At 37.9% G+C, this 14488-nt stretch overlaps 1 protein-coding gene across 6 annotated transcripts in view; it reads right to left on the bottom strand.

Annotated features, from left to right (window-relative positions):
- Positions 1-14488, bottom strand: part of KIZ (kizuna centrosomal protein) — a 151074-nt gene that overhangs the window by 81490 nt on the left and 55096 nt on the right. For all 6 annotated transcript variants that reach the window (XM_042464691.1, XM_042464692.1, XM_042464695.1 and 3 more), the window contains one exon: positions 6738-6837. In XM_042464691.1, coding sequence (XP_042320625.1) covers positions 6738-6837 — 100 coding nt within the window. The remainder of the gene's footprint in view (positions 1-6737; positions 6838-14488) is intronic.

Below are 14488 nucleotides of genomic sequence, written 5' to 3'. Positions count from 1 at the left end.
ATTATTATTATTATTATTATTATTATTATTATTATTATTATTATTATTATTATTGAAGTTAGGATAGTCCAAGCAATCGTATTCTCCATCACCACATATGGATGTGAGAGACAGAAAGTGAAGAAGGCTGACAGAAGGAGAATCAATTCCTAGGTGAGTGCTAGAACAGATCAGGATTGTACTCTAACTAAAAGCTAAGATGACCAAATTGTGTCTGTCGTACTTCAGATATATCATGAGAAAGAATGAATCATTAGAAAAGTCAATAATGCTAGGAAATGTGAAGGGCAACAGAAAGGAAGAGCAGATTTTAGATGGATAGGCTCAATCAAAGAAGCCAAAGGATTGGGCCTGCAGGACCTGAGCAGAGCAGTTGAGGACAGAGGCACTTGAAGGTGTGTCATGGGGTCACCATGAATCAAGGTTGACTTGAAGGCAGTTAACAACAACCACAATAAAATCTCCCCCCTCTTGTTTTACTTGCTTCCTTAAAATTCCTTAAAAGCTTAAAATTCATGACAACTCCTAGCTCTTTACCATCTTCTGGTAAAAATGTAAAGGTAAAGGTAGTCCCTTCGACATGAATGTCTAGTCATAACCGACTATAGGGGATGGTACTCATCTCCGTTCTAAGCCAAACAGCCAGTGTTGTACAGAGACTGCTCTGGTGGTCATGTGGCCAGCATGACTGCACTGAACGTTGTTACCTTCATACTGAATAATGGTACCCATCTATCTACTTGCATTTGCATGCTTTTGAACTGCTAGGTTGGCAGAAGCTGGGACTAGTGACAGGAGCTCATCCCACCATTTAGATAGTTCTAAGTGATTTTTTTTTTGAGGGAGGAGATGACTCTTCAAGAAACACACACTTTTCAAGGGGTGTGTGCTGAACTGTTATCGCTATAATGTCTTTAAATGAATCATAGAGTTGGAAGAATCCTCAAGGACCATCCAGCCTCTGCTTAAAGACTTTCAAGGAAGGAGACTCCACCACTCACTAAAGCAGCATCTTCCACTATCCACTAGCCCTTACTGTCAGGAGGTTCCTCCTAATGTTGAGGTGGAATCTCTTTTCCTGGAGCTTGCATCCATTGTTCCGGGTCCTAGTCTCTGGAGCAGCAGAAAACAAGTTAGCTCCCTCCTCAATATGATGTCCCTTCAAATATTTAAACAGGGCTACATGTGCTTGCTATTTGTTTGAATTCCTCTTTGGAAATTTCCCCCCTTTTCCATTTCTTATACATGTTCTGTTTAAAATTTAGCTCAGTTGAAAGTTCCTTAGTCATCCATCCTGGTTTCTTGAGATGCCTCCCATTTTTCTTCCTCATTGGAATTGTTTGAAATTGAGCCTTCAGTATCTCCCTTTTGAGAACCTCCCATCCATTTTGAACTCACTCCTCTTTTAGTATTCTTGACCATGGGATCACCTCCAGTATTTCGCTAAGTTTACTAAAATTAGCTCTCCTAAAATCTAGAATGATTTTATGCTTTTTAAAATTAATGGTGTTTTAATATGGTAACTTGTTCAATTGTCTTTTAATTTTTATCATCCTTTTTTAGCTTTCTCTTGTTTCAGCCTTGGTATAAGCTGTCTTGGATGGCATGTCACGATACAGGTGGGATAGTAAATAAATAAATAGCCACTGTTTTGCAGATATCAAGCTTGAAAAACAAGGAATCAGCCAAAGTATATGTACCAAAGTATAAGAAGATAAAACAATCTCCAAAGCTTTTCACTCTTTCATAATTGACACTATAATGACAGTATATGCAAGTGAGGAATGAACCTGTGAACACCCCTCTAAACATTATTGAAGCAATGTGAACTCAAGGCCAAATGTGATCCATGTACAAAGGATGTGTGTATATGTATGTGTCTGTTTGTATATTCAACATTTAAAAGAGTGTGCATTCAAGAGGAGCTGAACCCTTCCCCCCTGCCCTATGTACCCATGATCCCATCAAGAGAACCCCTCTTGTTCCCAGACTGTCACCAAAGGTAAGCCAGGCTGGGAGAAAAGTCCTTGAAGTATGCACTGCTCTAGAATTCTTCTCAAGGGTAGGGCCACCTCCCCTTCACACACAAAACGTCACAAAGCAATGCTAAGTGTTTTGGAGTATGCAAAATGGTGACTATGTTTCAGTGTCAATGCAGCTGCTTCTGTTATTACTTGCAGAGACAAAAAGAAAACAAAGAAACCCTTACGGAAAAAGAAAACCTCTGCTACAGCCATTGGGAATAATAAATCTTACCTTTGAGAAACTCTTTCTCCTGGAGAAATCCAGTAAAAGTATCCCTCTCCTATTTTTCTGCCCCCAAACAGTTAAGCAGGCTCTTTGCTCATGCCTATAATAGCATTTCAGAGTATTTAAAGTGCTTCATTTATTATACTGCTATCGTCTTTGTAATGGAACACAGTTCTGTGTTCTTATGACAAACTAAAAACACTGTGGATGAGACCTCTCTCAAACCTTGGGACTGAAGGAGGAAGCGGCCAGCACACGCTCCCTTGCCCTTCCAGTGCCTCAAACCGCTTGCGCACTAGTGCTCCCCCCCATTATTCACAAATATTTTGGATTCATGAGGTCCTCTGCCCCAACCCCCACGAATCCAGAGGGACAACTATATTTTGTTTGTACAGAGTATCAAGCAAACATTATGGAATATCATAAGCTTTCAAGCATATTTAGCATTCAGCTTAGGATAATAGTATACATTATGGGGGTTACAGAACACACATATAATCTGCTTCATCACTGATAGCAGAGAATGGATGGGAGGATGGGAACCTAAGGGAGTGAAGCAGAGAGACAAAGGGAAGTGTAGAAGACCATTATTATTATTATTATTATTATTATTATTCTTATATTATTTTATGTATTTATATCCCACCTTCCTCCTGGTGTAGGGACTCAAGGGGGCTAATAAAATTTAACAGTCCAAGTTAAAACAATACAAAGCATTAAAAATACAAAGTTAAAAAAACAATTAAACAATTTCAAAAAGTTAAAAACATTACATATTCACATTTAAAATTGAAAAACTCTTTGAGCTAGAAGGGCAAGGGCATTTTTGGCTAAGGAGATGGAACAGGAGTGGAGTGAATCCTAAAAGGTAGAGGAAGTTTGGATTTTACAGTTGTTTGAATTAGTCACCCAGCCAAACAAAACATGCTCAAAAAAATCCTCAGGAATAAATGCCTGTTATTTCCATAGCTGAGGATCATATAAAATACCATGAAATAACTAACTTTTAATAGGCACGTGGCTAAACTTTGGGGAATATTATATTTTACAGAAAATATTGTCTGCTTCCTCAACAACCTAGCAGTTAAAACAATAAAAAAGTAAATAAAATGCCACAAAAATTATACTGAATGACCTGCATCATTACATAATTGTAACTTTGGTTTAAAAACAGACCTTAAATTAAAGCCAATGCAATTTAGTAAAGAAACAGTGACCCCCAATGGTCATCATGGTTCTGTGCAAAGAATGAATGAAGGCATTATCAGAAGCATATTCATTACACAGATACCTTAAACATCACAATTTGAAGTCAAGCAGCTATCACTAATCAACCAATGCTTTACTCAGATGTGCAAACCATTTTAAAACTTGGTTTTTGTTGGGCGGTGGGCACTTACAGCATAATCTTATACATGTTTACTCAGAAATAAGTAGATTTATTGCCTGTTATGTGTATACAAAACCGCAGCTGTAATGGCTTGCTTCTGGAAGTCAACAGTGCACACTGATTTACAAGTGAAATACATCAGAATATTTGTATATAATTTAGCTTTGACACTCAAAAGTTGCAAGGTAAAAAGCTAAGAAAGAGACATTGCCTCTACCCCAAACCTTCAACAATAGAATGCTACTGACCTCCACTGGTCAATTGTATGGCTACAGAACTATAAAATGCCACACACATTGCAGTGCAGCCCTTGGTGTAGAGACTAGGACAAAGCTAAAGATATCCTTTTCTCCGAATTATTTCATTTGTTTAAAAACAATCTGTTTTCTTTGACTATATATCATAACCATCACATTAGTGAGTCAGAGCTCAGTTTAAACATCTTTGTATTAAGCTGCAGAAATCTTGCAAGAAAACAATTTTAAGCTAAGATACAACAGGGTAATATTTGCTAGAGCAGAGGAAGCTGTGGCATGCATCTCCAAACAAAAGGGAACAAGTGGCCTTCAATCGAAGAGCAGCTTCCTATTAAGACTCACTCCTTCGTACATTATGCCTTTCATCCCCACTCAACCACAAAATGATTTTGCTGTAGGCCACACAATGGTGGAAAAAGATTTACATTGAAGGAATCTTTAATAATAAACTGTTGCAGGTCTGCCTACTTCCCCCATGATTTATAATACAATAAACATTGGATTCTATTAAGTCTCATGCACTGAAGTTGCACTGGAAAAAAAAAGAATATGAAAGCACTCAATTCTTCCCATCTCCAGTGCCATAATAGTGAAATGAGCATGGATAAATGTGCTAAGAGTATCTCTTTGCATCTTTTATAGCTTGTGTGTATTAATCTGTAAAGCTTATTAAGAAAGTCATTGCTATGCAAAGCAGCACCCAATCTCTTTCTCTTGCTTTTCAACAGAGTGCAGTGTTTAGCCAATAGGACTCTTAGGCCGCCCCTCATTCTGCATTCATAACATGCAACATTTGCACAATGTATCTCTCAAAGACTGCTGAATAGAAAGCCTTAATACTCATGTAAACAACTGCAAACCAATTACTTAATGAATCAGGCCCACGCATAATGAGGTGCCAGACAAAGAGCTATAAATGCATTTTTGTGCCCAAGCCTCTGCTTTAAAGTAAAATCCCTCAGCTGTAGTTTGGGCTTAACTAGCACATCATAATTATTGTCTCTAGGACATCAGAGGAAGCCATTTTTTTATTTAGGTCCATCAGGGTATTTTTCGAGGTCACTCATCAGCTCAGTGACTAAACATTGCGAAGGGGGGGAAAAATAAAAGTACCACAGTGGTACTAGACTGTTATGTTTATTTTCAAGTACTGGGTTTCGAGACCACTTGTAAAAGCAATAAAGCGCAAGAAGTGACAATAAGTGGAATCCTTAGACATCAGCCTGTAAGAAATTTCACTGTGTCCCAATTGCAAATAAGCACTTGAGTCATTTCCCATTCTTTCACACTTTATTCTTACATTGTGCTTGTAAACATCTTTCTAAGATAGATGTCAAGTGTAAAATAGCAAGTGTTACTAACTGATTTGATTTTAAAAGGCATTGTATTTCCCTGTTATTGAGGGAAATAAAATGCACACTATTCATTTTAAAAAATAAGTAACAGTTCATACTGTAACGTGAAATGTATTTTCTCCCAAGGCTAGGGCAAGAAATGATATGGTGCAGTAAATGTTTCCCAAATATCTGTCTGCCATGCATATAAACATTTAGAAATAATCTCAGTGCTACTCAGTGCATTGTATGAACTGCATTTCAGAAATGCTGGAAACTGCCGGTTTATATTATAATGCAAACAACTGCCCTCTAGAACATTCATTTTTTAAAAAAGGGTTTGTGTAATTTATGCTCATGCCACTTCTCTTATACAGGAAATAATAGCTGAGAATGCCTTCAAATTTTAGGACGCTAGATATAGCTTCCTCAAATTATTGTTCTTTCAAATAGCAATGCCCTCTGGAAAATGCCATTTTAACTAATTCTTTTTAATAAATAAGCTCTTGAAAGTGTTACTTCCCAAGCCTACCTCCTAAAGATCAGATACAGAATGCTTTATACTATGTAACATGCAAATGCATTACTGTAACACATAATACTGGCCAATTAGTTTTATTCCAAACCCTGTACAGAAAATCAGTTCTTCGCAATTAGAAAAGAAAAGAACCTTGAAAGATAAAACATATCATCACGAGAACTGCTTAGCAGTAAAAGGCATTATCATACTATACGTCTGTGTATAAACACATAAGTTACATATCAGGCATCATAAATAGGAGTTTCCAAGAAAGAGAAACACAAGCAGAGCCAAGCTATGAAAGTGCATTAATAATTATTATGTAACAATCTAAAGCCAATCTAAAGTCCACAATTGCTTACTGTGGTTCATTTGCTATTGCCTTGATTGCTAGTAATTTGATTCATGCTGCTAGCAGGGGGAAAAAGTATAACAAAACATTACTCAAAGAACTGAAAAAAGATAAATTGCACCTCTTTGGGAAAAAGCAAGGACATTAATTAAATGTTCTCAATTTGAAAATACAAAAGAAGAAAGTAACAAATAATCTAGTATCAAATACTTCTTTAAAGGACACAAAAATAGGTATTGAGCTGAAGCTCATTTACATTTCAACTACATCCAGAAGACGACACACCACTTTATTTCTTCAAGACTTTATGTTTTACGTCTGCCCTTTTCCTGACAACTTCCATTGTCTGGTCTCTAAGTAGTCCTACTGAGAGCAGCTGTACACGCTAATTTGTGGTTCACTGAGATGTCAATTGAGTCTTAAAATGAGAAAACAACAGCTGCAAAACAATACCTGGCTTTAGTGCAAATATTTTCTAAGGTGTATAAAATTTTAAATTGTTGTTTTAGAGAAACAAACATCTGAACCGTAGCCCTTGGATCAAAATATTGTTGCCAAGGGCTCCATTAACTTACTACAAGCATTTCTCACTAGGTTGAAACTATTCGGAAATAAAACATTTTAATGACTTTACCTTGACAAAGGGCTTCTTCTTTCTGGAGATGAAAAACTAGGCTCTGAACTGGTTCCATCGCTTTTCTGTTCTTTTAAACCACTGCCATCAATATTCAAACCTTTAAAAAGAATAAACACCAAACACTTTTAATTACTTGTTGGCTAAATTAAATTAATAGCAACCACACAAAGTTAACTTCTGACCTAAAGAAGCCAGCAGGAATAGATTCTTATATAGGAAACAGGGGAGGAGAAAAATTAGCAATATATTAAGAAGAATATTTTTAAAAACAATGTAAGAAAGCTTAACTAGCCTATAAACAATTTTTTGACATTTTCCAGTGCTAATATTTACTTGATGGTAGAACAGTGGGGTATAATGAATAAAACCAACATTTTCATAGAGCTTCAAAAATATTTTATTTTTAATAATAAACTTTTCTCTGATCAAATCATTTCCAAAAGCACATTATAAGATATTCCTGATGTTGAGATCTACTGAACATACTACTGAAAAGGAAACAAAATGCTAAAATCGTGAGACAAAGCCCTGGTAAGCAATACAGCCCTTGGATTTTCTTCAATTTATCATGGTCTTTGTCTTGCAGTACCGTTAAATATTATAGGCATGCTCTATGCCATACTATCCTGAACAAAACTGGGCACATCTGATTCTGGAAGCTAAGCAGTTAGGCCCAATTACTGGCATGGGATACCACTAGGTTATACCAGGACTCTCCATACAGGTCTAGGAAAGAATCCCAATTGAAACCTTGGGAGAGTTACTGCCAAACAGAGCTGACAATACTGGGACTGCTAGACCAGTGGTATAATTCAGGATATGGCATGGCTGTCATTTGCTTCCAACTTCTGCTCCTAATCTAAACTTTTCGTCTACATCTGTAATTTGCATAGACATGCAGCAGCTGGTACTGTTGTGTTTATTTGTTTATCAAATTCTGTATGTATTTATTTGGAGCATGTATACCCCGCTCTTCATCCACAACAGCTATCCATGTGGCAAAAACGGGCATATAAATCTGAATTAGAATGTGACATTTGAAAATATGTGCCCTATATCAACATAAATGACCTTTTCGGATCTCTCTGGACCAATGTCCAATGATGTGGGATATGACAGTTAAAAAAAGAGTAATACATACTTGATGGAAACAGTATCTTATTTTTAATGCACTGGCATAACATCAGGAATCTACATGACAGCATAATGTTGTTTTAACTACTATAATATTTAAACATGGTGAATCTCTCAAGGGAAGACACCCTAAGACTACAAGCCCTGTCAAGGGTTTTAGGAAGTGGTTGTTGTTTTGTGTTCTTTCACGTTGTTTCTGACTTATGGCGACCCTAAGGTGAACCTAACATGGAGTTTTCTTGGCAAGATTTGTTCAGAGGAGGTTTGCCATTGCCTTCCCTTGAGGCTGAGAGCATGTGACTTGCCCAAGGTCACCCAATGGGTTTCATGGACAGGCTGGGAATCAAACCCTGGTGTCCAGAGTTGTAGGCCAACACTCAAACCACTATACCACCCACTGAATTGGCTATACCAAAAATAACAGGCTCAAAGTTTGTTTGTTTTTAAAAACTGTAACAAAGAGAATTATTATTCAAATCATTTTGTGTAGAATTCACAGAAACCTTCCAAATTCCTATGAATGTACAATGTACAATTCCACATCATATTTTAAGCTGTTTTTTTTAATCTTCACTTTGTTCCCTTGGTCAAACACAAAACCCATCTAGTCAGATATTTTTCATGTAACAAAGCAATAACTTTTCTTATCACAAGAAATGGATAATTTATAGATATTTTTCTAATTATTTTACTAAAACTATTTCACTGACTTGCACCAACAATGCTCTCTACTCCTAACGATATAAGCACATTGATCTTTCTTGCATTAGGGATGGGCCACACTTTGCTACCTACACACTGAAGGTCCTGGTATCGCCAATCAAAAAGGAGATCAGAGAGAAAGAATGAAAGTCACTATCTGAAATGTTGGAGAGTCACTGACAAAATAGATTATAGTGAATTAATAGCAGTAGTCTGATTCAGTATAAGGGAGATTCATGTTTGTTTCAATATCTACCCAAACTTTCTACCGTTCAATTAAAAAAATAAAAATAAAATCAAGCTGGAATTTTAAACACAGTTATTAAGAAGTATCTCCCACTGAACAGATTGGAACTTATTTTTGAATAAACATCCACAGGAATGTACTGCATGAAAACATCAACAGCACTCCTAAATGGCAAAGGTGTGGATTTTTGATAAATCTCAGTTTAGGGAAACGGAAGCAGCCACTTAGAGCTGTACATCTTAACCGACTTGATGTCAGGTACCAGCAGTGTCCTTTTCCCAGAGTGTCAGAGACTGGCACCATATTTCTGCTCACTGCCTACAACTGTTTCTTTTTTTCCTGGAAACACTGCAACAGCAGCTAGTAGACTGTGGACTGACAGCAATCCATGGACCACTATTTTGAATAGCACTGGCTGTAGTATCCAAAGTGTTGAACTGTACAGATCAAACCATCATGTTAAAATGTGCCTAGAAATCAACAGGAACATGTTTTTAAGAAGCTCTCTGTGATCTTCCTTTGTTAAGAAACAACACTACCCAATTTTAAGCCTCTTGATAGCTGTCAAAAACAGTTTTAGATACAGCATGACATACCTAAAATTACTCTTGAGCACAGCTTGCATATATTTGTATTAGTAATTTTCATTTTTCAAAAGGGACCCACATTCTTGTATAATTTTCCATTCATTAAAATAGTTCGATGGGTCAGTGGCACACCTAGCCACTTGTGCACCTGCATGCTCAACAAAAGGAAAAAAAAGTATGGCAATCAATGGCACCGGTGGCTGCGTCTCACTAGGCCCAGGGTGCATGCTCCAGACAGCTTCTGTAAATTGCCTGGGCCTTCCCACATTCCCACACTTGGGACATGCTGTATAAATGCCAGTACAATAAAGTGCAAATTCTGCATTAGAGTGGAGCAAAAGGGCAGTTTTTCACCCCAGACCATGGCTTCGTCCCCATTTCCTCCCATTTCCAGCTTGTGCAATCATATGAACAGGGAGGCCTCAAGTCAGGTTGAAGTTGTTTCTTTTTGTTACTGCAGACAACTCCCCAGTGTGCTGAGATGGAAGGTGAGCTCTGGAGAGCTAGACTGGTACCTTCATAAAAAACTTTTTACTCTGGCTCCCTTGGGGGTCCTTCATCCCTAATCCCTAATCCCCAGTGAATGTGGAGGGACCACTGTATATCCAAATTGACATGGCAATTATGAAATGGCAAGAAACATATGTTACCCAAAAAAGGTGGGGGTACTGGGGGGTCTCCACCAACTGTGTCAGCTTCTCTTTTTAAATGTTGAGCTTAACTCAAGGAAGTTGGTGAGATGCTGGGTAACATGAGCATTGTTTCTACCTGTTCATACCAGTACTAACTGAGGATGACTCCAAATTTGGGTGAATAGTAAGATTTTTATTTAAAAATATGCAAGAGAGCATTCAAACACACCATATTAATTCAAACAGTCACACCTTTCAGTACTAAGCAAAAGGAAGATATGGAAACTGGAAAGCAGAGTTTAGGGGTGTAGAGGGAGTAATATTTATCTGTTGTGGAGAGGAGACCATGGAAAGCAGGATACGGTTTTCTCTCTAAGAAAGACTGAAACCACTGCATAACAATGCCTCCAAGTCCCCTCCCAGAGAGTTGGCTCTGAAGGATACCATGTTTGATAGTGTCAAAACATGTTGAGAGGTTCAGCAGAACCAACAGGGACACAATCCACTTGTCCAGTCCACCATAGGGACCATAGCTGTCTCTATCCCAAACTAGGCCTGAGGTCAGATTGAAATGAAGCTAGATAATCCATCCCATCCAGAAACTCCCAGAGCCGGGAGGCACAAGCTCCAGAACCATGCCCAAAAATGAAATACTGTATTAGCAATTGGCCGATAATTATTTAAAAATCCAGAAAGACCGTTTTAAGCACCACCCTCACCATAGCCTCTTTTAGACAGGATGGAAACTTCCCTTGCTGCAGTGAGGCATTCATCACTTCCCTTACCTACTCAATCAAATTCAAATTCAAATTTTATTGCTTTTGACCAAAGGTCATTGCACAGCACAACAATACAACAATGCATATAGCAATATAACAGTATAAAAACACATGTAAATTATATCTAAAATGCAGGTATCTCATATCTGGTACAGGATTTCTAGTCAAACGAACAATACCTACTCAATCAATACCCCTCTTTCAGAAGCCAGGAAGGACAAGGATCCAGTATACATGGCTCTCGCTTCTCCAGGGATCCTGCCCACGTCCTCAGGCTGCACAATCCAATAACAGAGGATAAGCAGATGTCAAGATTAGAGCCACTGGACTTGTCTCAACTACACATCCAAGTCAAGTGAATCCAAGAGATTTTGTCTGCAAAGTGTCTTGCACATTTGTCACAGTGGGCTGTCAAGTGGTCTTTTTTTTCTTTGTGGGCCAGAGTGTAAATGGCCCTTGATCACTCCAGACAGCTCCACTGGATGATACTGTGCAAATATAATGGTGGCCACTGTCATTCTAGTCTCCGTCCTTCTCATTTAATCACCAACAGCTCCCTAGTGAACCAGGGAGCTTACTTGGCTCCACTTTATGGTAAGGGAGACTTGGCAATCATGTTCACTGCCCCTGGCCATTTCTCTGTTCCAAAGACCAGACAGGACTTCCACAGGCAACTGGAAACTCCCAAGAGCAGCTATTGTCCTTATTCCTTTAATAATGTCTTTAAAGTACTTTGATTACTCTTCCTTACTCTATAAAAAGGAAGAAGGGAGGGGGAGAAAAAAAAGGAATGTGGCAGCATCTTTAAGGCTGGTTTTTTTATTTTATTTTAGCATGTGTTTTTGTGAATATAAACTCACTTTTTCAAATGCAGTACAAAGTGACATTAAGGTCTCAGAAACAAAGCATATTTATGCAGTTGTGGGAATGAGACAGAATACAACAACATCCAGAAAGAGAATTATGCCCCTTGCCCTAGATTTTCAAAGGGCTAGGCAAGGTGATACAGGTATTTTAGATCTTTAAAGTGGTCAGTGCTGTGTCAAAGCAATAAATCTGCTGACCAAAAGTCAGTTTCTCTGGGTTTAAAACTCTTTTGATAATATTTTTTTCTTATATGTGCAGTAGTAAGGATTCTTGTAATATATGTATTGGACCATGAAGCTATTGCTTTGTTCATACTTCTGCTAAAAGATCCGAATTGGTGAATAAAATTCGATCTTTCTTTGTAATTTCCTTGTTCAAGCACTACAAACTGTAAATCCCTTACTGTATGTCCAGAAAGCCTGCAATGTTCTGCAACTGGTTTTTGAGTACTGCCATTTCTAATGTCAGATTTGTGTCCACTTTTCCTCTTGTATAGACTATCCTGTATGTCCAGTATAGAGTGTAGAGATTTATTGGAGGAGCAAGTAAAAGCTCCGCTGATGTTGTGGGTGATGTTATTGACCCCTCTAATATTGCTCACAGAGTAGATGTGGAGACAGAGTTGGCATCTGAGTTTGTGGCAGGGTCTTGTTCCTGTATTACTAAGCATGTTATGTGTCCTGTTGACAAAATGTGATGTTTAAATGCCCACTGTACAGTTGCACAGTGGTGTCAAGAAAGTAAAGTTGTTGTGTGGATTGGTCCAGGCTCAGATTGATGATAAGGTGTTCTGTACTCTGTTTCTCTCTTAATAAAACATCCCTGTGAGACTATGGGTTACAGCAGTCCTCTCTCTTTTTACCCTTGCTACCTCCTTTACATGTGGATGGAGCACACACACCCTCCACATAACATGTGAATCAAATTTTGTTTAGTGTGTGTATTTTCATTCATATGTTTATATTTTAACATTTTATAAGGGAATCATATTGTTCAAATTGGGAGTTTTATTTCAATAAATGTAATACTTAATACATGTAAATTTCACATACACTGCTTCATACACAGCCACACTTACATGCACCAATGCTCACAGATATGTACACACCCTGGCTGAATCTGCACTGCAGAAATAATGCAATTTGACACTGTGTTTACTATCAACCTATGGAATCCTGGCATTTGTACTTTGTTGTGGCACCAGAGCTCTCTGACAAAGCAGGCTAAATATCTCACAAAACTACAAATCCAAGAATTCCACAGGATTGAGCCATGGCAGTTAAAAGGATGTTGAATTGTATCATTTCTGCAGAGCAGATTCAGGAGAATGAATTCATTCCTTCTTTCACTCATACACATACGCATTTACCTTCTTGCATATACTGTAGAGTAACACAGAAACATTCATCCTCAGGGCAGTGATGGAAAAGGTGAGGGAAGAAAAAGCGGTGGCTCAGGATGGGCCTGCTAAAAGCCATGATCCAGTGAGCCCCCCCCCCCCCACCAAAGACAGAGATGGCTGCTCCTAGCACCCTCCTTTCTTCCTCTCAGATCAGAAAAGATTTGGGAAGCAAAGGAGGAGGGATCAGGGCCTCCGAGTCTCACACTTCCCTTGAGCAATTCTTATGCTCCCCCTGGGCATTCGGCCTCACCATTTGAGAACCATTAGGCTACAGGCTGAAACTCTTTCTCAGGTCTAAAACATTACATTACAGAACAAAAAATATGATTGTGATTTTGAACTTATATGTCTTGAATGTGGTGCTCTATTACACAATATGATAGAGTTGTTTGCGAGGTGATGGCAGCCTACTTTTTGTTGTGTGTTTGCCTGATCGTGCAGTCCTATCCTTGCTTTTTATCTTTACTTTTCATAGACCATCATTTGTTTATACTCTCCAATCTGTACATGAACCTATGTTGTGTTTTAAACTGGAATTTTGTAATCGTGCTGGCCAATTGGCCGTAATAAAGTTATTATTATTACAGAAAGGTTTCTTTCCCTTCCCTTTTACTGTAGTCTATACATAGTAAATAGATAGTCAGCCCTCCCTATCCATGGATTCTTTATCCACGGATTCAACCATCCATAGCTTGAAATATTTTTAAAAATATATTAATTCCAAAATTCCTTGATTTTGCCATTTTACATAAGGGACACCATTTTACTACCCTACTGTATATACTAGGACTTCAGCATCCACGGATTTTGATATCCATGGGAGGTTCCAGGAACCAAAACCCAGCAGGCCCACCATACTATTAACTAGCAGAGATGGATGGAGGGAACCAAACAATCTGGATTCTTTTACAAGATGAAAGTTTATTAAATGTAAATTACTAAAACCACAAAAATAAACAGGCAAAAATGCTGTCTATTTTAAAAGCTCATCAACCAAGATGGAAAACAACATGCTGGTATATTGCATCCCTTACCCCTTTCCTATTAGATACATACTTCCTAGACAGTTTAAGAAGCAGATCTTTTAACTAAAATTTACACTTGTGAGGTAGGGCTGGGGAAAATGTGGCACTTCAGATGTAATGAGAGTAACAAGTGGTAATGGGCATTTTTCCTGATCTGCCAATTAGCCAAGAGCCACACACATCAAAAGGATACCAGGCTGTGTAGGACATGGCCTACTGTATGTGGGTGGAGTTTAGAGTAAAAATATGATAAAATATTAATATTATCATTATTAAAAATGTAATTATAATAAATATCAGTACTTCCCCATAATAAATTTGAAATGCTTTATATGTTCTCCTACCTCATATATTTTTTCTATTACTATTCTCT

The sequence above is a fragment of the Sceloporus undulatus genome, chromosome 4 (assembly GCF_019175285.1).
Source record: "Sceloporus undulatus isolate JIND9_A2432 ecotype Alabama chromosome 4, SceUnd_v1.1, whole genome shotgun sequence".
Classification (NCBI taxonomy): Eukaryota; Metazoa; Chordata; class Lepidosauria; order Squamata; family Phrynosomatidae; genus Sceloporus; species Sceloporus undulatus.
Note: the sequence above shows the minus strand (reverse complement) of the source record. Positions and strands in the feature narration are given on the sequence as shown.